Raw genomic sequence first — 25,941 nt, forward strand, 5'->3', positions numbered from 1 at the left:
CGTCAGAACCTGCACTTCGCGCATGCCTAGTCTCTGCCTACGATACCGCACACCGGAGTCACAACAACCGTGATCCGTCCACCGTGAGCGGCCGTCAGCTCCGTGACTGTCCGCCTGTCAGGAGGCCGGGCCGGGCAGCTGAGAGCGAGAGGCCGGGGAATAGAGCTGGAGCAGCGGACACTTAGCAGGGAAGCTGAGCCGGAGGTAGTAGCTGCGCTGAGGTTGTTAGCAGCGGCGCAGAGAGCCTGGACCAGCCCGCTGATTCACACCGAGTACCCGGGTAACTGTCACCGTCAGACCGCGCACACTCACACAAACTGACGCTAACAAGCAGCTGCTAATCAGTCTTCTCATTTAACTGCTGCAGATCGTCCTCAAAGTGGAAAGAGCGGCTAACGTTAGCCCAGCACGCTAACGGGCTGATACAGTCAGAGCTGAGCAGCGTCAGTGTCCCGGTTCTGTTAGCATGGACCGAATAACGGTCAGCATGCGGTAAACAGAACCACAGCCAACAGTTAGCTGTTAGCCGGGAGCTAAGAGTTAGCTGCGGAACATCTGGCCGCAGGCAGCACTCCGCCAAGCGGCCGAGGATGATCCCAGAGACAGCGGCTGTTCTGGAGGAGCGGCCCGCCCCCGCCGCAGGTTCTCACGTCTTTGCCCTCGCCGCTGGACTCCGGACCGGGCTGTCAGCCTTCATGTAAACCGCTAAACCGTTCACACGGTCCGCGCCGCCGCAGCAGCAGACATGCAGGCGGCACCGCTGCAGTACGACTTCTTCTGCGACGAGAACGCACACAAGTGGAGAGGCCTGCTCGTGCCCGCGCTGGAAAAGGTACACACACGCACACACATTAACATTTTGTAACGTCCACACACACATGCACACTCACATATATGCAACAATCAGACAACAGGGAGGAGGAGGAGGATGAAGGTCAGGATCAGGTGATTCTGCTGGTCTGACACCTGAAGTGTGTGTGTGTGTGTGTGTGTGTGTGTGTGTGTGTGTGTGTGTGTGTGTGTGTGTGTGAGTGTGTCGAAGCTGTCTGACCTGTATTGTTGTCTGAATGACGTCACTGATCAGTACCATCATTTACTCAGTGTCTGTTTTTTGGGGGTGTGGGAGGACTGGGGTCTCACCTGGATGGTGGGTCATGAAAACGAGACCAGATCTGATGAACGCTGCCATCACGTTATCAGTCAGGAGCTGAGGATGATGATGTCATTTAACATTTAACCTGTTTATCTGATCACCTGTGATCAGATCATCTGGGCTGATTTTAATAACAGTCGTAAACAGAGCGACATCATTAGACCAACTGAGCATGCTCAATGCAGGTTTCCACCTTGATGCTCACCTGTGGCTGTTAGTGGGAGATTCTGATGATCTTCATGAGCAGTTCCTATTGCATTGTGGGTAAGATCATCAGCAGGTTTTACTGATGTCTCATTTAATGGGAGTCACACACACAAACACACACATACATACACACCCCTCACCTGTGTGTCTTTATTCAAAAGACCAAACAACAACAGAGAGAAAGAAAGATGAGGAGAAAGATGAGAGAGTTACCGTTACAGGCTGTGACAGAGGGCGGAGCAGAGAGTGTGAGAGTGTGTTTGAGTGTGTGTGCGGGGTGGAGTCAGTGTGTTATTGGTCAAACAGAAACATGCAGGTCTGTGTTTTCAGACACACATACCTGCATAAAGGTAACAGGGCTCCAGACAAACATTTTGCGTTGGTTGCATGGGTGCGCCTAAGTGTTTGTGTCTCAGGTGCACCAGCCCAAAAATTTAGGTGCACACAAACTTTTCAGTGCACCACCTTTAACGCCATAAGGTCACCTTTTTATCACTCATACAATGTGATTTTTTAAGGTGTATTTTTTGGGAGTTATGCCTTTGATGAGAGAGAAAAAAACAGTGGAAGGAGCTGGAAACAGGGTGAGAGTGGGTGATGGCATGCACTGATCTCTGAGCTCAACCACACATCCTGCTAGCCTCCATGTTTAACACCTGGAACCTCACCTGCTCACCAACAGGTGTTACACTGGAATGTGTAATCTGTGACATCACTCCTGTGTAGCTGAGTTCATGTTAGTGATATTGATGGTGCTATTCAGCCCCCCCAACAACGGCACCCCACCCTAATGTGTACACATTCAGAGACGAGCATATTTTGTGTAGTGGACAGAGTCGGGAAAAATAATGCCACAAAATCCTAGCCTTTCTCTAAGCGTGGCTACATTATTTGACACAGAAAAACAAAAACACGTCCTCTTGCACTTGATGGCAGCACCTGCTGCCAAATAACTTGAAGCACTTTGTTGCTCTAAGTTTTTCCCTTCAGTCTGACTTCTTGCTTGTGTTTATGTCACCTTGGATGAAAGCGTCTGATAAATAAAATCGTTGAACAGCAGTTTTTATATTATATCACTGCTGATAGAATGGAGTAGAAAACTTAATTTATCTCTGAGGGGAAATTCAGGAGGGGTCACAGCAGCAATCAAGAAAACAAAGTAAGAAAGTGTATAGAAAGTGTAAAAAGCTCCATAAGAAAATAGATGGTGACAGCTTGTCCATCATTGTCCAGTCAGCCAGCCTCCACCTCCACAGGGTCCAGGACTGAGCTTCTTCAGCAGTCTGTTCAGTCTCTGTCTCCTGGATCCTGTCTGCTCACAGCAGGTGAAGCTCTTCACATGTGGCCTTGGTGTCTGCTGTTAGCTCTGTTAGCCATGTCTGTGAATAGCATGATGCTACTCTGCCCTCTGGTATTCCCTCTGTTGCTGGGTTAGCACAGCTAGCTCGTCCATCTTATTGGAGATAGATCTTACGTTCCCAATAACGATGGATGGAAGGACAGGTCCATGTCAGCACTTCTTAGCTCACACCTGAGAACCAGCACGTCATCCTCACCTCCTTCTCCTCACCTTGTGGGGAAACATCTGGCCTAGCACCAGTTAGCACTGACATGCTACAAGCTGCTAACAGCTGATTTCACATGTAAACAATGCAGCCATGGTTACATGTAGGATCTCCAGACAAACACAGGAGAAAAGTAGTAAAAATATCACTGAAGACAAAACCAGTTTGGTGTCCACGACCAACAAATGAGCCATTAGGGCTGGGCGATATGGCCTAAAAATAAAATCTCTGATTTTTTCACAAAAAATTCGGTTTACGATTTTTTGACGATTTTTTTCCTTTTAAAGAAAACAATAAGTACAAATGACAGAGAAAACTCAAAACCAGTTTTGTTTTACTTTTGTCAAAAACTTAATAAAAGTAACCTATTTTTGACTCTTGGAATTTAATTTTCAGCTTTTCTTCTGTTTCAGGAACTTCAATTTGTAGTTTTAAAGGAGGCAGACTTACTTACATTCACAGTGAAAGCTGCACCACTTTGTACATTTTGAATTTAAAAATACTGCTAGGAAAAGTGTGTACACTACTGTTTTAGTGCACTACAGCACTTTTCAGTTATATTCTCTGTTTAAATGATAAAAAAAACACTTTGTTTCTGTCTAGTTTTATTTTTTTTAAGGCCGTAGCCTGTTTGTCCTTTAATTTTAATACAAACAAATAAGTAAAAATAAATGCTATTTATTCAAGTGTGGGCTCACAAATTTCATGCCTCCCTGCACAAGTCAGTGCCCTGGTCGGGGCACCCCAGTCTAAAAAGTCTGGTCCGCCCCTGCTTGACAGAGCGCGGCTCGATGCTGGTTCGTTATGTTGCTCTGCTCGTCAGCGGATGGATTACTGCTGAATGGAGGATTTAGTTGGTGGAACAGAGGGAGTTACAGAGAAAGACGGGACTCAGCTTTCCCCAGGTAAAAGTTTAACACCTTCTCAGTCATGTCTGTCCGAGCTCTGCTCTGTTCGATCGCCCATCGTCGTCCCGTCTCCCTCCCTACAGTCCACTTTCACAAATCATGATCCATCCAAATCACCATAAGAGGGGATTTTCTTCGGTAGAGTAGGGATGTTCTGAGAAAAACTAATGTATATTTCTTTACTGTCTAAATCTCAAAATGATCAGAGTATTAACTTCGAAGAGTAGCAGGTTTTACACGCATCAATCACATCATTAATAATCTGCAGGTGAACATAAAAGTGTCCCAGCTTTGTAAATGTTTCAGTCAAAGATCTTAATCAAACTCCTGAGAAGTGACAGAAAGAAAACAGAGGATTGGAGGAAAGGGATTTGAACGTTTACTGACGAGAGGTCTAGTTTATATTAACCTCTTAGGGCTGTTGATACAGACTATAAGGAACACGTGTCCGTCAAGGTGCTGGGTCTCAAAGACTCACAAGAACATTTTTATGACATTTAGGTTTCTGTTGTTTCGTTTGTGAACTGTTACATCACGCTGCAAACACGCGAAGTCAGCGCAGCTGCGGTAAAAAAAGGTGCGCAACAGCGGGGAGAAAAAAAATCAAATTTTTCATTTTACAAATCGTCCACAAGGAAAAATTTGAATTAATCGATATAATCGATATATCGCCCAGGCCTATGAGCCATACAAAGTAATGATCCACGACGAATACAGAGATGACGAAAAAGAGATGAAAAAATCACAAGAAATGGACAAGGTTCCTCAAATTGCTGCCGAACGGCAATATGTTGGTAAAATGGAGCAATGTGAGTTTGACCAACTTCATAAACTGGATGGGCCAATGAAAAATAAACAGTTCATTATTGTGGAACATCAGCCAGATACGTTACAGCAATCTGCTGTGCAACACGCTACGGTAACATGCCAGGGACATACGGTCCAAATATGTCAAGGGGTTACGCCCACACAGTTTAGACTGAGCCTTTTTTTAATGTGTGTGTGCGTGTGTGTTGCAGGTACTGAACCAGGTGCATCCTAACCTGGTGTCCCAGCAGGAGGCGCTGCAGTACATCGAAGAGCTAATCCTGCTTCTACTCAGCATGCTGTGTCAGGCTCAACCCCGCAGTGTACAGGATGTGGAGGTAACACTAACTGTAAAAAACACACACACACACACACACACACAAACACAAACTCAGCTCAAAGCAGGGTTAAATAAACGAGTCTGGTGCAGTGAGTATACACACACCTTTGTGCTAATCACTGCTAACAGACTAACATAATGATTATTTGTCTGATACTGAGAGAAACTAATCTGTAAAAGGCTGCAACACTTAGCATACAGCGTAAAGCTCTCACTCAAAGAGGCCACGCCCCCAATTATCCCTCCATTAACCCTTAATCAGGTGTTTCTGCTGTAAAGTTTTAAGCATGGGGATTGACTCACTGCTGGGGACAGACTCTAGTGGACACTCAGGGAACTGCAGATTTTTCCCTAAAGGTTTCTTTTTGAAATCATGAAAACACTTGAGTGTCAAACGGATTCATAAAATCATCAATCAATAGCAGGATAGTCTGCCTCCCATGCTGTTTCCCACAATGCACCGTGCTAATGTTTTTTTGTTCTGTTGCTCTCAGTTTTGCGAGCATTACCGCCACGCTGTCGGATGAATTTTAATTACGACACAAAGATTTAACAGTGTGTTACCTTTACAGTGAAGTCGTGAGATCAGTGGCTTTGCTCTCCTCTCACAAAGTTATTTATGATTTTGTTGTTTGCGTGTGTGACCAAGTGACTGAAATATAGCCGTTAAGAACTTCTGAGACTCTGCGCTCAGGGTGGAGATCTGTGTATCACCAGGAGCTGCTGCAGCAGTTTTCTCCTCTGAAGATCGTCCAACGAGTATGTCATGTTTGCGGTTAGTCTGTGATTGGTCAGAATACATCAGATTATGTTTACAGCAACATCAGTGAAGGATTCAAAGCCTCTTCTCTGCCCCACTTTACGTTTTCTCAGCCCCACACACAGATCTCTGACTACAGAAACTCAGTCTGACAAACAGACGATGCCCCAGGACTGGATGGAGCGAACTGAAGCGATAGCATCAATGATGACAGAGAGATCAAATGTTTGAAAAAAACAGGCAAAAGGAGGCAAAATTAGTCAGGGGGGTGAAGATTGAGGGTCACTTTAAAGAGCGGGAACCCCAGTGTGTCAGCTAAGGTATCTGACTGAGACAGAGCCTGAAGGACTACTGACCTGTGGCTCTAACTTTAACTCACCCTCTGTCAAACTTAAAGTTTTTTTCTTCCTGTCTTTGCTTCAGATTTAATTGTTTATTTTTTTTATTTTGTCTCTAATTTGAATATAAATAAAGTCTATATTTTTGCTTGTCTTACTTCAGTTATAAATAAAGTTATTGTTAATGAACGTGATCACATGTCAGTGGTGATCACATGGTAAGGCAGCATCCAGACAGAAATGGTCAAAACAGTTTTTTTGTGTTGTAGAACAAACTGAGCTCACCTGGACAGGTGTGATGATGTCACTGTGAGGCTTGACTGTAATTAGCTGTCTTCTTGTTTCAGCTGATGGAGGCTGCAGTGAGATAACCAGGTGCTCTGATAAAACACCACACTGCTGGTGTTTTACACTCTGACCCCTGACCTTTGACCTTACCTGACCTTAACCTCAGACCCCTGACCCCTGATTTCACCTGACCTCTGACCCTTTGCTGCTCCTCAGGTGGTGTGTATTTCATCTTCATGTTTGGTGTCGTGTGGGGTCAGTTGATCACACTTAGACCAACACCTGCAGCTAAAAACCAATCACAGTGTGTCACATGACCAGAGACAGCCAGGAGACCACCCTTAGCCAATCAGAATCACCCACCTGGGTCAGGTGCACAGGGCTTGACCAGAGGTGGAATGAAACTCTCAGCTGTTAGACGGATGGTTTGGTGTGCTCCCGGCAGGTGCACTCTGCCCCAGTAGACTGGTTACCTCAAACAAAGGAAAAGAAGCTGGAGACTATCAGAGAACTCTGGTTGGGCTAGACCACCTTTACAGGTGTACCTGCATGATGTCACAGTGAGGCAGAAGCTGATTGGCTGATACAAAAGAAGACGCTGAGTGTCAAGTGCCCCTTCATAAAAATCTGTCCAATCAGAGCAGAGCACAGGTGAGCGCTGCTGTGTGATCAACAAAACTCCGGCTACCCTGACCAGTTCTAAAACCAGCTCCTAAGACCAGATCCAAAGGCTGGATTCAAAGGCCAGGTCAATGGACCAGATCCAAAGACCAGGTCGATAGACCAGATCAAAAAAAAGCCACATCTACGGACAAGGTCTAAGACCACATCTATAAACCAGAGACAAAAGCCAGACCTACAAACCAGATCAAAGGCCAGATCTATAGAGGAGACCTGTAAACCAGATCCAAAAGCCAGATGTTAAGACCATATCCAAAGGCTGGATTCAAAGGCTAGGTCTATGGATCAGCTCTAAAGACCAGACCTACAGACCAGATCAAAGAGCCAGATCTACGGACAAGGTCTCAAGACCACATTTACAAACTAGAGACAAAAGCCAGACCTACAGACCAAATCAAAAGGCCAGATCTTTGGAGGAGATCTGTAAACCAGATCCAAAAGCCAGATGTTAAGACCATATCCAAAAGCCAGAACTACGGACTAGATCCAAAGACTAGATCCAGAGGCCAGATCTATGGACGAGATCCTAAGACCAGCTCTATTGACCATCTATATAGACCAGGTCTATAGACCAGAACACTAGATCTTAAGACAAAATCCACAGACCAGATCGAAAGATCAGAATCCAATACCTACATACCAGATATGTTGACCAGATCTAAAAAAATGGATCTATAGACCAGATTTTAAGACTAGATCTATACACCAGAAGACCAAATCAGACCAGATGTACATGCCAGATCCCTTGCATTCACATTGGTCCAGTTTTTTCTTCCATATGGTTCAGAAGGGTCTGTCCTAGTCCTGGTCCTCACCTGTTCTCCTTGTCTGGTTTAGGAGCGGGTCCAGAAGAGTTTTCCTCACCCGATTGACAAGTGGGCTATCGCTGATGCTCAGGCTGCCATCGAGAAGAGGAAGAGGAGGAACCCCCTGGCTCTGCCTGTTGACAAGATCCACCCACTGCTGAAGGTACTCCTGTCTCTGCCCTCCTCTTCCTCCTCCTCCTCATCATCATCATCATTCTCATTATTTCAAACACATGCAGTCTCTGACGACTTACCCATGATGCATTTTCAGGAGGTTCTTGGTTATAAGATCGACCACCAGGTGTCAGTCTACATGGTTGCTGTGCTCGAGTACATCTCTGCAGACATCCTGAAACTCGCTGGGAACTACGTGAGAAACATCCGCCACTACGAGATCTCCCAGCAGGACATCACTGTGGCCATGTGTGCAGACAAGGTACACAACCAGTACTACACATCAACTGCAAAACCAGCACTACACAAACACATTATACAACTAGAACTAAACATCACGGCCACCAAGGGATGATGTAAGGGAGCTCATTGAATACTTCCTGTGCTCTCTCGGCAGAACTCACTGATGACGTGTCTCACCTGTCTGTTTTGATCTTCTAGGGGTCCATGTCCATCAAATGTGTCTACATTATCTGATTTCCTTTAACCATTCTAACCTGTGTGTGTGTCTCACCTGTGCCAGGTGCTGATGGACATGTTCCACCAGGACGAGGAGGACATCGGTGGGTTTCCTCTAATGGATGAAGAGCCGTCAGCCAATGAGGAGCAGAGTTACTATGAGCTGGTGAGGAGCTTCATGTCAGACGGCCGCACATACCTGAGACAGCTCAACCTGCTGATCAAGGTGTTCAGAGAGCCCTTCATCTCCAGCCCCATGCTCTTCTCCCAGCACGTACGTACCGTGGTCAGCTGTGAAAGGTGACTTGATCAACTCTGACAGGTCACATGACTGCCTGTCTACCTGGTGTAGGATGTAGAATGAATACAAGCAGTGAATAGTGGTTCTCATTGCTCTGTGTGTGATTGGTGATGTCTGCTCTGTGTGTGATTGGTGATGTCTGCTCTGTGTGTGATTGGTGATTGGTGATGTCTGCTCTGTGTGTGATTGGTGATGTCTGCTCTGTGTGTGATTGGTGATCTCTGCTCTGTGTGTGATTGGTGATGTCTGCTCTGTGTGTGATTGGTGATGTCTGCTCTGCGTGTTATTGGTGATGTCTGCTCTGTGTGTGATTGGTGATGTCTGCTCTGTGTGTGATTGGTGATGTCTGCTCTGTGTGTTATTGGTGATGTCTGCTCTGTGTGTGATTGGTGATTGGTGATGTCTGCTCTGTGTGTGATTGGTGATGTCTGCTCTGTGTGTGATTGGTGATGTCTGCTCTGTGTGTGATTGGTGATGTCTGCTCTGTGTGTTATTGGTGATGTCTGCTCTGTGTGTGATTGGTGATGTCTGCTCTGTGTGTGATTGGTGATGTCTGCTCTGTGTGTTATTGGTGATGTCTGCTCTGTGTGTGATTGGTGATGTCTGCTCTGTGTGTGATTGGTGATTGGTGATGTCTGCTCTGTGTGTGATTGGTGATGTCTGCTCTGTGTGTGATTGGTGATGTCTGCTCTGTGTGTTATTGGAGATGTCTGCTCTGTGTGTGATTGGTGATGTCTGCTCTGTGTGTGATTGGTGATGTCTGCTCTGTGTGTTATTGGAGATGTCTGCTCTGTGTGTGATTGGTGATGTCTGCTCTGTGTGTGATTGGTGATGTCTGCTCTGTGTGTTATTGGTGATCTCTGCTCTGTGTGTGATTGGTGATGTCTGCTCTGTGTGTGATTGGTGATGTCTGCTCTGTGTGTTATTGGTGATGTCTGCTCTGTGTGTTATTGGTGATGTCTGCTCTGTGTGTGATTGGTGATTGGTGATGTCTGCTCTGTGTGTGATTGGTGATGTCTGCTCTGTGTGTGATTGGTGATCTCTGCTCTGTGTGTGATTGGTGATGTCTGCTCTGTGTGTGATTGGTGATCTCTGCTCTGTGTGTGATTGGTGATGTCTGCTCTGTGTGTGATTGGTGATGTCTGCTCTGTGTGTGATTGGTGATGTCTGCTCTGTGTGTGATTGGTGATGTCTGCTCTGTGTGTGATTGGTGATGTCTGCTCAGGATGTGGAGAGTGTCTTCAGTCGTATCGTAGATATCCACGAGGTGACGGTGAAGTTGTTGGGTTTGATCGAGGACACGGTGGAGATGACTGATGAGAGCAGCCCTCACCCTCTGGTGGGGAGCTGCTTCGAGGACCTGGCTGAGGTTTGTTGATCTGTCTCTGTTTACCAGTTTGTGTTTACCCTCCTGTTTTTACCTTGTTGAACTGTCTGTGAATTGATTGGTCGATATGTTGATTGACAGGAGCTTGCCTTTGACCCATACGAGACGTACACTCAGGACATCCTGCGCCCAGGTTTTCATGAACACTTCCTAGGTCAGGTGTCCAAACCAGGTGCTGCCTTTCACCTTCAGGTGAGACAAACTAAGTACTTCCTGTTTAGTAACCTAGTTCAACTCCCATCCTGTATGTTGACCTTTGACCTCACTATAAGTTTTGTTTAAATGACCTTTCGAAAAGGAAACTGAATAAATTGGTTACCAGCTGTTGTGAGCTCACACTTGCTGCCAGGTGACAGGTGTTTCTGACCCGGCTCACCTGAGGTCAAATTTGTCTTCAGTCCATCTGTGAAGGTTTCAAAGAGGCTGTTCAGTACGTCCTGCCCAGGCTGCTGCTCACACCTGTGTACCACTGCCTCCATCTCTTTGAGATCCTCAAGGTGAGAACAAAACACCTGTACCACACCTTTAACATACCTTTACCACACTTGTACTGCAACGAGGGCTATTACATACATGTCTAACAATCTACATTGATAAAACAGAGAAACTGACGCCTTTTCCAACACACACACACACACACACGTTCACATCTGTGCAGGATTAACGATGATATAAATATAGCTTTGGCGTTTGAATCATAGACAGTTATTGCTGTTACTTACATTAACTACAGACACAGTTCACGTGTAGGGCAAATGAAGGAATATCTAAAACATTTTTAATGACACGCCATGTAAGGACGGGACACAGTTGATGAGGAAACCTGCCATGTAGCTGGCCGGCCTGAGAGTGAATAACCTGTGAACTGGGCTGTACTGGGACTGGCTCACTCTCAGGGAGCCTCTAGTGGTCACCCACTGCTCATGGTTCTCCTCCTGATTTGTTTCTATAGCAACTGGAGGAGAAGAGTGAGGATGAGGAGGATAAAGAGTGTCTGAAGCAGGCCATCACTGCTCTGCTCAACCTGCAGAGCAGCATGGAGAGGATCTGCTCCAGGAGCCTGGCCAAGAGGAGGCTCAGGTACCTCACCTGTTCACACACCTTCATACTCATCTCTGTATGTGCATACACCTGTAAATTCACCTGTTAATGCAAGTGATTTTATAAACCACCAGAACAATAACACACACCTGATTACACCTTTTGAAAGAGTTACACCTGTGACCCAGAGCTCAAAACAACTGATACACCAATCAAATCTCTGAGTCTACATCACCAAACAGTCTGTATGCTAAGCTAGGCTAACAGGCTCTGCCCACCTACACAGGTCATGCTAAGCTAGGCTAACAGGCTCTGCCTGGTTCCTAAGCTGCAACAGCTGCTGATGGCGGTCATGTGATCAGAACAGAAAATAGTAATAATGTGTGTGTGTGTGTGTGTGTGTGTGTGTGTGTGTGTGTGTGTGTGTGTGTGTGTGTGTTCACAATAACAGCCTCACACAGCGGTCCAGTCTGCTGGACTCCTCCCATCCTCCCTGTTTCCCTCTGGACATAAATAGATGGGGGGGGGGGTCACAGGTTGGGGCTGTTGGAGTGGTCAGAGCACTGTTGTTAGAGGGAAGTGATGTCATGTAGTGGGCGGAGCTTCCTTGCTGCTCATTGTTCTCTGTGAGAAAGAAAAGAAGTCGGAGAGGGAAAGTTCTGCTGCGACTCTAAAAAACAGATTTTTTGTCAGGTTGAGCACCTGGAGACAGGCGGCGAGGAGACGGGAGGGAGGACGGCTGGATGATTGGCAGGTGGATATGAGGCTGTGTGAGTGTGTTCAGGTGGAGGAGCTGATGGAGCCGATAGAGGCCATCTGTGTGTTCTTGTGTGTGTGTGTTCTTGTGTGTGTGTGTTCTTGTGTGTGTGTGTGTGTGTGTGTGTGTGTGTGTGTGTGTGTGTGTGCATTCGCGTGTGTGTGTGTTGTTGTGAAACTCGGTGTGTTCACATACCTCAGGGGTTTATGTTTAAACTGATTAGCTCAGCTGCCTCTTAAAGGAACAGTACACTCTTTTTCTGATCGTCTCAGGTCAGTTTGCGATGATTTCAGTCTGAGCATCAGCTACACTTCACACTCCTGCTGTTTGTGTTATATACACTATGATTCTATATTATTGCTATATTACTGCTGTTATAGGAGCCTGTTTTTTGTCATATACACTACGAGCATATATTATCAGTCTGTTACTGCTGTCGATAAAATCTGTTTGTTTTATACACTTAGATTATACAGTGGGGAAAATAGGTATTAAATGCGTCAACTTTTTTCTCATCACATTTATTTCCAAAGCTGAGATTCAAACCAAATTTCTCCCAGACATTGGTATTAACTCCAATAATCCACACATGAAAAGAAATCACAACGTTCAGGTCCATAAATAATGATTATGGTGAATTAAGTACGATAACACAGGAAAAAAGTATTGAAGACGCTAACTGAGACTCATCTAATACTGAGTGGAGAAGCCTTTGTTTGCAGTGACAGCTTCCAGAAGCTTCTTGTATGTTTGAACTAATGGCCCACACTGCTCAGGTGTGATTTTGGCCCATTCCTCTGCACAGATTGTCTTTAAATCTGGAATATTCTTTGGTGCCCTCTGGTGAACCCTTTTCTTTACTTCTTTCCACAAATGTTCAGTTGGATTGAAGTCAGGTGATTGACTAGGCCGTTCTAACAGATTGATTTTCTTTTTCTGAAACCATTTGAGAGTCAACTTTGCCGTGTGCTTTGGATGGTTGTCCTGCTGGAAGGTCCAGCCACGTCTCATCTTCATCATCCTGGTGGATGGCAGCAGATTCAGATCAAGAATTTCCCCATACATGGCTCCATTCATTGCTCCGTCAGTTATATGAAGTTTGCCAACACCATGAGATGAGAAACAACCCCATGCCATGATGCTTCACCTCCAAACTTCACTGTTGGTGTAGTGTTTTTTGGCTGATGTGCAGAGCCATTTCTCCTCCAAACATGGTCTGTAGTATGACAGCCCAAAAGTTCAGTTTTGGTCTCATCTGACCAGACAACATTCTCCCAGTATTCTACAGGCTTGTCAAGATGCTGATTAGCAAACTTTAAACCAGCTTCAACATGCCTTTTCTTGAGGAATGGAGTCTTGCGGGCTGAGCGTCCATAGAGGCCATGGCGGTGGAGTGCATTGCCTATTGTTTTCTCTGTAACAAATGTACCTGCTGCCTCCAAGTCTTTCTGGAGCACTTTCAGGGTGGTCCTTGGCTGGTTGAGTCCTCTTCTGACTATCTTTCTGACTCCCTGGTCAGAAATCTTCAAGGAGCTCCTGTGCGTGGCCTGTTGATGGTAAGGTGGTGCTTCTTCCACTTGTGAATAATGGCCCCAACGGTGCTGACTGGAATATTCAGGTGCTTTGATATAAGTCTGTAACCAGTTCCATTCTGATGCTGAGCAACAATCAGGTTGTGAATGTCTTCAGAGAGCTCTTTGCCTTTACCCATCATGAGGTGTGTGCTATTTAACTGCTTGGTGAAAAAAACACCTTTTTTATAGGAGCATCAATTTGCTCTAGCCCAGCTGATGTTGGTTTGCACTAATTGTAAGTTCAAGAAATAATTACTGACAGATTTCAGGTGGTATGGTACATTTCCTGTCCAAAGTATTCAGCCTTTCCATGGTGTGTTCAATACTTTTTTCCTGTGTTATCGTACTTAATTCACCATAATCATTATTTATGGACCTGAACGTTGTGATTTCTTTTCATGTGTGGATTATTTGAGTTAATACCAATGTCTGGGAGAAATTTAGTTTGAATTGCAGCTTTGGAAATAAATGTGATGAGGAAAAAGTTGATGCGTTCAATACTTATTTTCCCCACTGTATATCATTAGTCTGATCATGCAGTATATTGAAGTCTTTTTTTGTTATATACAGTGAGGTATGAGTCTGTGATTCCAGCAGCTTTTAATTTGATTTTATTTATAAAATGATTAGCATTAGCATCTTAGCTTTGTAGCTGAGAGTGCTGTTGTAGCCTGCTACTGCTAATGTGGCGCTGGGGTTGGTTTCTCATTGAGTGAAGGTCAAACATACACACCCTCACATCTATACAAACTGTGTGTGTGTGTGTGTGTGTGTGTGTGTGTGTGTGTGTGTGTGTGTGTGTGTGTGTGTGTGTGTGCATTTGCATTTTGAGCATCAGGTGTGCTCGTGCTGGTGATGATGATAATGATGTCACAGCGATGATGATGACGTCATCATGTCTTTGTTTAACAGTCTGACCGTTTGTCCGAGCTGAGGTTGGTGGTCTTCCTGTTCTGACCTTACTTCCTCTTGGAGCCCCGCTGGTTTGTACAGACCCCGATCATGACGTCCAATCAGAACTCACTCTTTAGTCACATGGTGAATACGTAGAACACCAACCCAATGAAAATAGAAAGAAAAAGTCAGCACTAACACAGAAGACCCATTGAGAGCTGTGGATGAGCTCTGTGATTGTACGACTTTAAATGGGTAACTGAAGTGTTGGTATGAGCGGATCTCATGGCGGGATGATGTGTTGGTGATAATAGTTTGATAATAACTGAACTATTAAAGACTAACTGCTTTATATTCACCCTCTAATCAGTGGAGTACTCTTTTCCTCTTTGATCTCTGCTAACATCAGAGCATAGCTTTACCTCAAACCACCAAAAAGTTTCCTGCCCGTAGGGCTGTCTGTGAGGCGTCCTAAGAGGTCCCTGTCAGTCTTGTGTCAGATTACACCCAAAGACACAAAGTCCCAGTGGACCGGCGAGGCCCAGTACAGATTGGTCTCTGGACGGATTCAAAGTGATTTCAGACAAGAAATGCTTAGAAACCATGGTGAGGGCCATCTCAGACAAACCTCTGGGTGTCTTTGGACCAGGCTTAGAGTTAGCTTAGACCGTGGTCAGGGTTTCTTCAGACCAGGCTCAGGGTTATCTTAGACCAGTGAGTCCCAACCTGTGGGCTGCAAAGGTATTGCAAGTCTGCCGCCAAATCATTTCTAAGATAGTTTGTTAGTTTAGACCACAGTCAGGGTCCTTTTCAGACCAGACTAAGGGTTGCCCAAGACCACAGTCAGAGTCGTTTAAGACCTGGTTTATGGTTGTTTAAGGAAGCGATCAGGATTTCTTTAGACCTAGCTCAGGGTTGTGTCAGACCAAAGTCAAGGATGTTTTCAGACCAGGCTCAGGGTTGCCTAAGACCCGAGTTAGGATCATCAAAGACCTGGTTTAGGGTTGTTTTAGACCAAAGTCAATGATGTCTTCAGACTAGGCTCAGGGTTGCATAAGACCACAATCGGGATCATCGAAGACCTCGCTCAGGATTGTTTGAGGAAGCAATCAGGATTTCTTTAGACCCAGCTCAGGGTTGTGTTTGACCAAAGTCAAGGATGTTTTAAGACCAGGCTCAGGGTTGCCCAAGACCAGAGTCAGGGTCGTCTTCAGACCAGGCTCAGGGTTGCCTAAAACCGCAGTCAGGATCTCTTCAGACCAGGCTCAGGGTTGTTTTAGACCACAGTTGAATCATCAAAGACCTGGCTCAGGATTGTTTAAGGAAGTGATCAGGATTTCTTTAGACCTAGCTCAGGGTTGTGTTAGACCACAGTCAGAATCCCTTCAGACCATGCCCAGGGTTGTTTTAGACCACAGTCAGGATCCCTTCAGACCATGCCCAGGGTTGTTTTAGACCACAGTCAGGGTCCCTTCAGACCATGCCCAGGGTTGTCGGACAAAAGTCAGGGGGGTATCTAGACCAGTCTCCGGGTTATGTTAGATCACAGTCAGAGTCTCTTCAGTGTAGGTTAGGGGTAATCTTAGACAACAGTCAGGGTTGTTTTAGACCAGTCTACAGGGTTGCCTAAGACCACAGTCAGGGACTCCTCAGACCCTGCTATACCATAGGTCTTTTCTCTAACAGGTTTCTGGTTTTAATTCCACAGAGTCCGGGTTAATACTCCTGTCTTCCTCTGTCCCCTGTGCTGTGCAGCGAGTCGGCGTGTCGGTTCTACAGCCATCAGATGAAGGGGAAGCACCTAGCCATCAAGAAGATGAACGAGATCCAGAAGAACATTGACGGCTGGGAGGGAAAGGACATCGGCCAGTGCTGCAACGAGTTCATCATGGAGGGAACGCTGACCCGGGTAGGAGCCAAACATGAACGCCACATTTTCCTTTTCGACGGCCTCATGATCTGCTGCAAGTCCAACCACGGCCCACCACGGCTGCCGGGTGCCGGCTCCACTGCAGAGTACCGGCTTAAAGAGAAGTTCTTCATGCGCAAAGTCCAGATAAACGATAAGGACGACAAAGAAGGCGAGTACCGGCACGCCTTCGAGATCATCCTGAAAGACGGGAACAGTGTGGTGTTTGCTGCCAAGTCTGCTGAGGAGAAGAACGGCTGGATGGCAGCACTGATCTCGCTGCAGTACCGCAGCACACTGGAGCGCATGCTGGACTCGGCCATGCTGCAGGAGGAGAAGGAGGAGCAGATGAGGCTTCCAGGAGCTGAACTGTACCGATTCACTGAACCGGACTCTGAGGAGAACATCGTGTTTGAGGAGAACGTCCAGTCAAAGTCGGGCATCCCCATCATCAAAGCAGGGACCGTCCTGAAACTCATTGAGAGGCTCACCTTCCACATGTACGCAGGTGAGGCATGAGGTCACACAGGTAGGGTAAGGGGCGAGAAGAGCAGAGCTGAACACGGCTTTGATCGTCTCCTCGGACTGTCTTCAGGACGTTTCACTCTTCTTCTGTACGTTTACTGACCTGCATCTTGTTTTTGTTTCCTACAGATCCAAACTTTGTCCGCACATTTCTGACCACCTACAGGTCGTTCTGCAAACCTCAAGAGCTGCTGGACCTGCTCATTGAAAGGTGAGCTCACCTGTCCACACCACAGCGACCAACCGTATCTTGCTTCACTTAAAGACCTGATGTTAGTGTAACCCCAGGAAATCGCTCAGGTGTGATCTCAGGGTGTGTGGTGTGCTGCAGGTTTGAGATCCCAGAGCCGAGGCCAAGTGAGATGGATCAGATGGAGGGGGCGGAGCAGCCGCTCAGCGCCGAGCTCAAACGATTCCGTAAAGAGTTTGTTCAACCAGTCCAGCTCAGGTAAGACACCATCTGCTGGTTGCTCAGGGGCACTGCAGGCTGGAAACAGACCTGTGGTCCTCTAACAAGTCCCCACAAAGACTTGAAACTAGATGATGTCATTATGATGTCATCAGACCATTTGCCAGTTAAAACTTGAATTTCCAAAAGATGACACCATCAATTTTTTTTTTAACCCTTTGAACTAAAGCATCGCTCACCAGCTTTAAGTTTGGGTAGTGGTCACATGACCTCGTCACAGTTTTTGTTAGAAATACAAACAAAAACAAACAACATACAAACACAACATACTCTAACAAAAACCAACACAGTACAGTCAAACACACACTGGATTTTACTGACATCTCTTGGATGTGTCATGTGACCTGTGAAACTCCGCCCCCTCCTGTAGAGTGCTGAATGTGTGTCGTCATTGGGTGGAGCATCACTTCTACGACTTTGAGAGAGATGCTCACCTGCTGAGACAGCTGGAGGAGTTCATCGCCTCTGTCAGAGGTACACACCTGTCTGAACACCTGTCTGAACACCTGTCTGAACACCTGTCTGACCTGCTTTACTTAACTAATATCTTACCTGTTACAGGTAAAGCGATGAGAAAGTGGGTGGAGTCTATCACTAAGATCATTCAGAGGAAGAAGCAGGTACAGGTGAGCATGCCCAGTCACAGCATCACCTTCCAGAACTCTCCTCCTCCCATCGAGTGGCACATCTGTAAACCAGGTAACATAGACCAGTTTGACCTGATGACGCTGCACCCCATCGAGATCGCCCGCCAGCTCACCCTGCTCGAGTCTGACCTGTACAGGTAAAAACACCTGCACACCTACACAAAAACACTGCACATTTACCTTTCTTTCCTTCCTGTCCTGACCTGTGTCCCCCCTGATGTCCCCCTGATGTCCCCCTGGTGTCCCCCTGGTGTCCCCCTGGTGTCCCCCCTGCAGAGCGGTGCAGCCCTCAGAGCTGGTGGGCAGTGTTTGGACCAAAGAGGACAAAGAGCTCCACTCTCCCAACCTGCTGAGGATGATCCGACACACCACCAACCTCACCCTGTGGCTGGAAAAGTATGACATCACTTTGACATCAGAGGGCAGCAGCTGTGTCAGATTTCAAAACAAACACAGGACCTGTGTGTGTGTGTGTGTGTGTGTGTGTGTGTGTGTGTGTGTGTGTGTGTGTGTGTGTGTGTGTGTGTGTGTGTGTGTGTGTGCATATAAACAGGTGTATTGTGGAGACAGAGAACCTGGAGGAGCGAGTGGCGGTCGTGTCGCGGATCATTGAGATCCTTCAGGTGTTTCAGGAGTTGAATAACTTTAATGGCGTGCTGGAGGTGGTCAGCGCCATGAACTCATCCCCCGTCTACAGGCTGGACCACACCTTTGAGGTAACGCAGGACCAGAATGGGTCCAGGGTAGCACTCAATATCCTGTGAGCAGTAAACAATCAGGAGACAATTTGTTTTTTTGTAAACAATCTGCCAACAGTAAACTATATGTAAACAATTTGTTTTTGTAAACATTTTGTAAACAATCTGCCAACAGTAAACTATATGTAAACAATTTGTTTTTGTAAAAATTTAGTAAACAATCAGTCAACAGTTAATCTCCAAACAATCTGTAAACAGTTTGTTATATGTAAAAAATCATTTATCTGAATATAATCATTCAACAGTAAACAATCAGTTTTCTGTAAATATTCTTTACACAATCTGTCAATAATCATTTATCTGTAAACGACCAGTTTTGTGAAAAAAAACAGTATTAAACAGTATTAAAAAACAATAGTTATCAGTAAATAATCTGTAAACAATTTGTAAACAATCTTTAAACAATCTGTAATCAGTAAACAATTAATCAGTACACAATTAGTAGTCTGTAAATAATGAGTAATTTGTAAACAGTTGTCTATTAATAATCTGTAAACATTCTGTATGTGTAAACAATAAGTAATTTATAAATAACCTGTCAAGAATCTTTTATCTACAAAAAATGTAACAATCTGTAATTTCTCTAATTTTTTTGTAATTTCAGACATTTCTTAATAATTATAATCTGTAAACAATCAATAATCTTTTAACAATTTCTAACCAGTAACCAATCTAAAATCAATTGTGAACAGTAATGTGTAAACATCAGCTATCTTTTTACCAATCTGTAATTGATAAACAACCTGTAAAGAATTGGTAAACGGTCAATAATCTGCAAACAATCAGTAAACTATCCGTTATTCTAAAACAGTGAAAAATCACTTGTAAATAATTAGTTATCTGTAACTGATCAGTTTGTGATGGATAACCATCACTGAGTCTTAAATTGAGCCATTTTGTGTTTTCTGATGCAGCAAATCCCGAGTCGTCAGAGGAAGATCCTGGAGGAGGCCCACGAGCTCAGCGAGGATCACTACAAGAAATATCTGGCCAAGCTGCGCTCCATCAACCCCCCCTGCGTCCCCTTCTTTGGTAGGCGCTGCGCTGTGATGTCAGACCCGTGTTTATCAGGGGTCAAAGGTTAAACCTGGTCCTCTCTGTCTCAGGTATCTACTTGACCAACATCCTGAAGACGGAGGAGGGAAACCCTGATTTCCTGCGGCGACACGGCAAAGACCTCATCAACTTCAGCAAGAGGCGGAAGGTGGCGGAGATCACGGGGGAGATCCAGCAGTACCAGAACCAGCCGTACTGTCTGCGGGGCGAGAGCGACATCAGGGTCAGTGTCATACCACTTTTTGTTTGCAGCCTGCTGTGTGATGTCATAGCTCACGCTGTGTGTGTTTGTGGAGCAGAAATTCTTCGAGAACCTGAACCCGATGGAGGACATGTCGGAGAAGGACTTTGCTGATCATCTGTTCAACAAATCTCTGGAGATCGAACCCCGGAACGCCCGCTCCTTACCTCGCTTTGTGAGTGTCGCCGTGGTAACATGTCCACACACGAGCCCAGTGTTTATAGTCCTGTGACTGAGCTTTTACCTGTCCACCCACGTCCAGGTAAAGAAGTACACCTGCCCTCTAAAGTCTCCAGGGATCCGACCCTCCTCAGCAAGGCCTGGCACCATGAGGCATCCGACGCCGCTGCAGAACGAGCCCAGGAAAATCAGCTACAGCCGCATTCCTGACAGCGAGGCCGAGGGCGGGGCTGTCTCTGCCCCCAACTCCCCCCGCACACCGCTGACTCCGCCCCCAGCCTCAGCCGCCTCCAGCTCCACTGACGTGGGAAGCGTGTTTGATTCACCTCAGGGTCCCAGCAGCCCATTCCACTCCAGTAAGCCCCGCCCACAGACACATGGTCCAATCAGAGTGCTGCTGCTTTTGTGTGATAACAGCATGGTTCGTAGATAGTCCAAACAATCCAGCTGTGTGTGTGTGTGTGTGTGTGTGTGTGTGTGTGTGTGTGTGTGTGTGTGTGTGTACGGTGTGTGTGTACGGTGTGTGGACCCCTGAGCAGTGAAACTCTGACTCCATCCTCTCGGTGATTGATTCATGATGTCTGACAGATGATGATGGATCAGTCATGACTTAACTTTAATCCTAATCTGCTCTCCTGAGATCCACACGTCTAAGATTCCCCTCCTCCATCACCTCTAGCCCCTCCTCCCTCTTTCTCCTGCTCCTCCATCACCTCTAGCCCCTCCTCCCTCTTTCTCCTGCTCCCCCATCACCTCTAGCCCCTCCTCCCTCTTTCTCCTGCTCCTCCATCACCTCTAGCCCCTCCTCCCTCTTTCTCCTGCTCCTCCATCACCTCTAGCCCCTCCTCCCTCTTTCTCCTGCTCCTCCATCACCTCTAGCCCCTCCTCCCTCTTTCGCCTGCTCCCCCATCACCTCTAGCCCCTCCTCCCTCTTTCTCCTGCTCCTCCATCACCCCTAGCCCCTCCTCCCTCTTTCTCCTGCTCCTCCATCACCTCCTACTTTACCATCACCTCCTGTGTCTCCCCAGCTCAGTCACCTTTTCCTTTCTCCCTCATCCTACCTGACTCCTCTTTCCTGAGGTTTGTCCTCCTCCATATCTGTCTTCTTTCCCCCACCTCCTGCTGCTCCTGGCCCTTTACCTCCTCCTCCTCCTCCTCTGTTCTCATCCTCACTTCTCCTTCTCACTTCTCTTCCTCCCCTCCTCACCCCTCCTCCTCACTTCTCCTCCTCCTCCTCCTCACTTCTCCTCCTCCTAACTCCTCCCCCTCACTTCTCCTCCTACTCCTTCTCCTACTCCTCACTCCTCCTCCTCACTTCTCCTTCTTACTTCTCCTCCTACTCCTCACTCCTCCCCCTCACTTCTCCTTCTCCTCCTCACTCCTCCTCCTCACTTCTCCTCACTTCTCCTCACTTCTCCTCCTCCTAACTCCTCCCCCTCACTTCTCCTCCTACTCCTTCTCCTGCTCCTCACTCCTCCTCCTCACTTCTCCTTCTTACTTCTCCTCCTACTCCTCACTCCTCCTCCTCACTTCTCCTCACTTCTCCTCACTCCTCCTCCTCACTTCTCCTCACTTCTCCTCACTTCTCCTCCTCCTCCTCCTCACAGTGTCTTCTCCTCCTCTCTCTGCAGACTCTGACAGTATCTTCTCTGTGGTCTCTCTTCCTCACGGTCCACGTTAGTATGACCCTACTGACATCACTCACCTGTCTGAAAAAACACCTGTCAGACATCATACCTGTCTGACATCACTCACCTATTTGACAACGCACACTTGTCAGACATCACACCTGTCTGAAATCACACCTGTCTGACATCACACATGTCTGACATCACTCACCTGTCTGACACCACTCACCTGTCTGACACCATTCACCTGTCTGACACCATTCACCTGCCTGACGTCTCACCTGTCTGACACCACTCACCTGTCTGATGTCTCACCTGTCTGACACCACTCACCTGTCTGACGTCTCACCTGTCTGACAACCACTCACCTGTCTTACAACCACTCACCTGTCTGACACCACTCACCTGTCTGACATCTCACCTGTCTGACGTCTCACCTGTCTGACACCACTCACCTGTCTGACGTCTCACCTGTCTGACACCACTTACCTGTCTGACGTCTCACCTGTCTGACACCACTCACCTGTCTGACATCTCACCTGTCTGACGTCTCACCTGTCTGACGTCTCACCTGTCTGAAACCACTCACCTGTCTATTCAAAAACTTGTGTCACCTTATAAGGAAGTTTTTTTTTTTTTTTAAAGAATCACAGGATAGTAAAAAAGTTAGTGTGTAAAAGGCGTGTCTGTTACAGAGAGTGTGTTACACAGTGTGTGTTACAGAGAGTGTGTTACAGAGAGTGTGTTACACAGTGTGTGTTACAAAGAGTGTGTTACAAAGAGTGTGTTACACAGTGTGTGTTACAGAGAGTGTGTTACAGAGAGTGTGTTACAGAGAGTGTGTTACACAGTGTGTGTTACAGAGAGTGTGTTACAGAGAGTGTGTTACACAGTGTGTGTTACACAGTGTGTGTTACAGAGAGTGTGTTACAGAGGGTGTGTTACAGAGAGTGTGTTACAAAGAGTGTGTTACACAGTGTGTGTTACAGAGAGTGTGTTACACAGTGTGTGTTACAGAGAGTGTGTTACAGAGAGTGTGTTACAAAGAGTGTGTTACACAGTGTGTGTTACAGAGAGTGTGTTACAGAGAGTGTGTTACAAAGAGTGTGTTACACAGTGTGTGTTACAGAGAGTGTGTTACACATTGTGTGTTACAGAGAGTGTGTTACAAAGAGTGTGTTACACAGTGTGTGTTACAGAGTGTGTGTTACATAGAGTGTGTTACAGAGTGTGTGTTATGGAGTGTGTGTTACAGAGTGTGTGTTACGGAGTGTGTGTTACGGAGTGTGTTTAACCTGGATCACATGTCTAACCTGTGTCACCTAAACATCCTGTATATTCCATTCAGTGTTGCTGTGTCTTTTTATGGCCTGTGTATGTCTGTTGGTGGGTGTGTGTGTGTGTGTGTGTGTATGTCTGTCTGGTGTGTGACAGACAGACCTGTGTTTGATTTTCACTGCATTTACCCAGAGTTAGGTTCTCTCCTCTGATTGGTCAGCCCTGTGTCATGTCTGTTTGTTTGTCTTTATTTCATTCATGATGACATAGAAAAAATATAAGTACTATACAAAAAACTAAATGAATCTCAAACTGAATGAAGCAGGTAGCAGGGAAATGAAGTTGTTGTTCAGTGTTGGACAGACGCTTATCAGTGACTTTGTTCTTGTTTTCTAATGTTTATTTGTTTATTGGGGCTTTGCTCTCTGTATGATCCCGTCTGACTCTCTCCCAGCTCTCCATAGCAACCACAGACTGTATAAAACATGGACGTAGTCTAGCCGACGTCACCCGTCTGTTTCTGAAACGGAACATGAAGCAGATCGGCTATAGCGGCCTTATTGGTTGTGGCAAGGGCTTTGCGTACAGCTATAGGGCCCCTGCCATCACATGAACCTCAGCTGTGCCTCTGATTGGGGGAGCTCATGATCTTAATATCCTCTGAACAGCTGAGTTAGGAAAAAATTCACCCCCCTGTACAGAGGGAGCTGGTAGTAAAATTATTGACTTAGACAGGAGACGTTTTTTGAACCAGGCTGTAAAAAGGTTAATTTCTGCTTTGAAAACAGCTTTTTTTTGGCTTTGTGTGTTTGTGACTTCCTGTACTTCCAGAGCCAGCCTCAAGAGGGCACTGGAGAAACAGCAGATTTTAGCACTTCAGCATTGTCTCATATTCTCAGACCGGAGGTTGCCGCTTGATATCAACGCAGTTAGTTTCGTTTCTCCACATGCGCTATTTCGCTCATGCTCACTCCGCCCCTCCTCCTCCCGCTGAGTGTTAGCGCTGCAGTGAGAGCTCCTTCAGATAAATGTCCTCTCTTTTCTAAAGTTAGGGGAGTTTTGACACTAGTTTGTGGCTCAGATCTTGAAAAACTGTCTGTAACAGAGAGTGAAGGAGATTCTCTAATTCACGTTATCAGACGCTAAAATCCGGGAGCTGTCAGGCTGTCCAAGCCGGAGAGGCAGAGCCTCCGTCAGCGCACAGCGCTCTCTGGGAGTGGAGATTTTTCCTTATCAATATTCCTCACGTATGAACTTAGTGATCTTTTCCCATTAAAGTATCTGTTAACGTGGTGCCTCATGCAGTGAACTAGAGTTACAGATGAGCATTACCCCCTGGTATTTCATGACAACAACAATAAAAACAAAACGACGCATCGACTATTGGAAAACAACATCGATGAATTGTTTACAGTCACAGCCCTAGTTGTTTCTTTATGTCTGTCCCCGCTCTGTAGTTGCTCTGTGTCTGTAGTTGCTCTGTGTCTGTAGTTGCTCTGTGTCTGTAGTTGCTCTGTGTCTGTAGTTGCTCTGTGTCTGTAGTTGCTCTGTGTCTGTAGTTGCTCTGTCCGTAGTTGCCCTGTGTCTGTAGTTGCTCTGTGTCTGTAGTTGCTCTGTGTATCTGTAGTTGCCCTGTGTCTGAAGTTGCTCTGTGTGTTGTTGGTAACCATGGTGCTGGTTCTGGTCTCAGGGTCGTCCTCGGTCTCCTCCATGGTGAGCTTCAGCCGTGGTTCTGAGGAGGTTCCAGTTCCTCCTCCGGTCCCTCCTCGCAGACGTCCTGAGTCTGCTCCTGCTGAGTCGTCTCCCTCCAAGGTGAGCCTGCATCAAACGTGCATCAAATGTGTGTGTGTGTGTGTGTGTGTGTGTTTTAATGTGAGTCAGAGCTTGTAATCATAATTCACTGATGAACTGATGATGCCTGCCCCCCCCCAAAACAGATGATGTCTAAGCTGGACAGCCCACCTGCCGTCCCCCCTCGCCAGCCCACCTGTAAGCTCCTTCATCCTCGTTACTCTTCGTTGTCGTCCTCCCCCCCTGACAGCCCTCCTTCTCTCCCCCCTCGGGAGCCCCTGGCATCCCCCTTGCACCTCCTCCCTCCTCCTCAGGGCCGCCCCCGCTGTGACCTGCTGCCTCAGGCCTTCTTCCCCTCCACCACCTGCTCCTCCTCCTCCATTAGCTCCACCCCCATTGCCTCCTCGCCCCCCTTGGTTGCCCCTGTCAATCCCAGCCCCGTCTCCTCCACAAAGAAGATGCCTCTCCCTTCTCCACCCCTCCCTCTCCTCCCCCTGGACGGTCCCCCGGTCCCCCCTCGGCATGGCGTTCCTAAACTCCCCCCTAAGACTTACAAGAGGGAGTCCCTGAGCCAGGCCCCCCTGCTGGACACGCCCCCTGCCTTGTGAAGAGACTGCCTGGACCCCTTTGGAGGGGAAGCAGCTGATTGCACAGACAGTTTGGGGGCGGGGCTGGAAATACAAACACTACAGCTGATTGGATGGAAAAAAAAGGATGATATGAAACCAACGTCTGATCGACCAATCAGGAGGCTCGATCCGAGTCAGACTGAATCAAAAACAATCATGTGCTCTTATTCTGAAACTCTGGCTGAGGGGTCCTCCAGCTGCTGGACTTTGGAGAATCCCTCAGCATCAGGGTCCCTTCTGTCCACACACTAATGTGGACCCTGAGGAACCTTCAGGTACCTGACCAGATCCCCAGAAGTACTGGTCCAGTTCTGGTCACCTGCAGACGTTCCTTTTGATTGTAAACGTGATGATTGCCTTCTTTAAAAACAAGGGAATAAACCAGTTCTA

General features: G+C 46.7%; 1 protein-coding gene across 2 annotated transcripts; it reads left to right on the forward strand.

Annotated features, from left to right (window-relative positions):
- On the forward strand, window positions 1-25,941 carry sos1 (son of sevenless homolog 1 (Drosophila)). 2 transcript variants are annotated; one of them, XM_074688701.1, is made up of 23 exons: window positions 1-832; window positions 4,853-4,978; window positions 7,885-8,016; window positions 8,125-8,289; window positions 8,551-8,760; window positions 10,013-10,156; window positions 10,256-10,366; window positions 10,573-10,671; window positions 11,127-11,254; window positions 16,196-16,857; window positions 17,004-17,085; window positions 17,206-17,322; window positions 17,714-17,817; window positions 17,905-18,127; window positions 18,267-18,386; window positions 18,544-18,706; window positions 19,663-19,780; window positions 19,855-20,027; window positions 20,104-20,220; window positions 20,308-20,581; window positions 21,857-21,901; window positions 24,822-24,943; window positions 25,069-25,941. In XM_074688701.1, exons 1-23 carry the CDS (start codon window positions 746-748, stop codon window positions 25,528-25,530), a joined length of 3,984 nt encoding a protein of 1,327 aa, XP_074544802.1. In that variant the 5' UTR covers window positions 1-745; the 3' UTR covers window positions 25,531-25,941. The 2 variants fall into 2 exon arrangements, with proteins under 2 accessions (XP_074544802.1, XP_074544810.1); XM_074688709.1 differs by lacking the exon at window positions 21,857-21,901 and having other exon boundaries at window positions 2-832.

Source organism: Halichoeres trimaculatus, unplaced genomic scaffold (assembly GCF_033239565.1).
Source record: "Halichoeres trimaculatus isolate MK-OKI-2021-1 unplaced genomic scaffold, fHalTri1.1 fHalTri1_scaffold_2, whole genome shotgun sequence".
In the NCBI taxonomy this organism is placed as follows: Eukaryota; Metazoa; Chordata; class Actinopteri; order Labriformes; family Labridae; genus Halichoeres; species Halichoeres trimaculatus.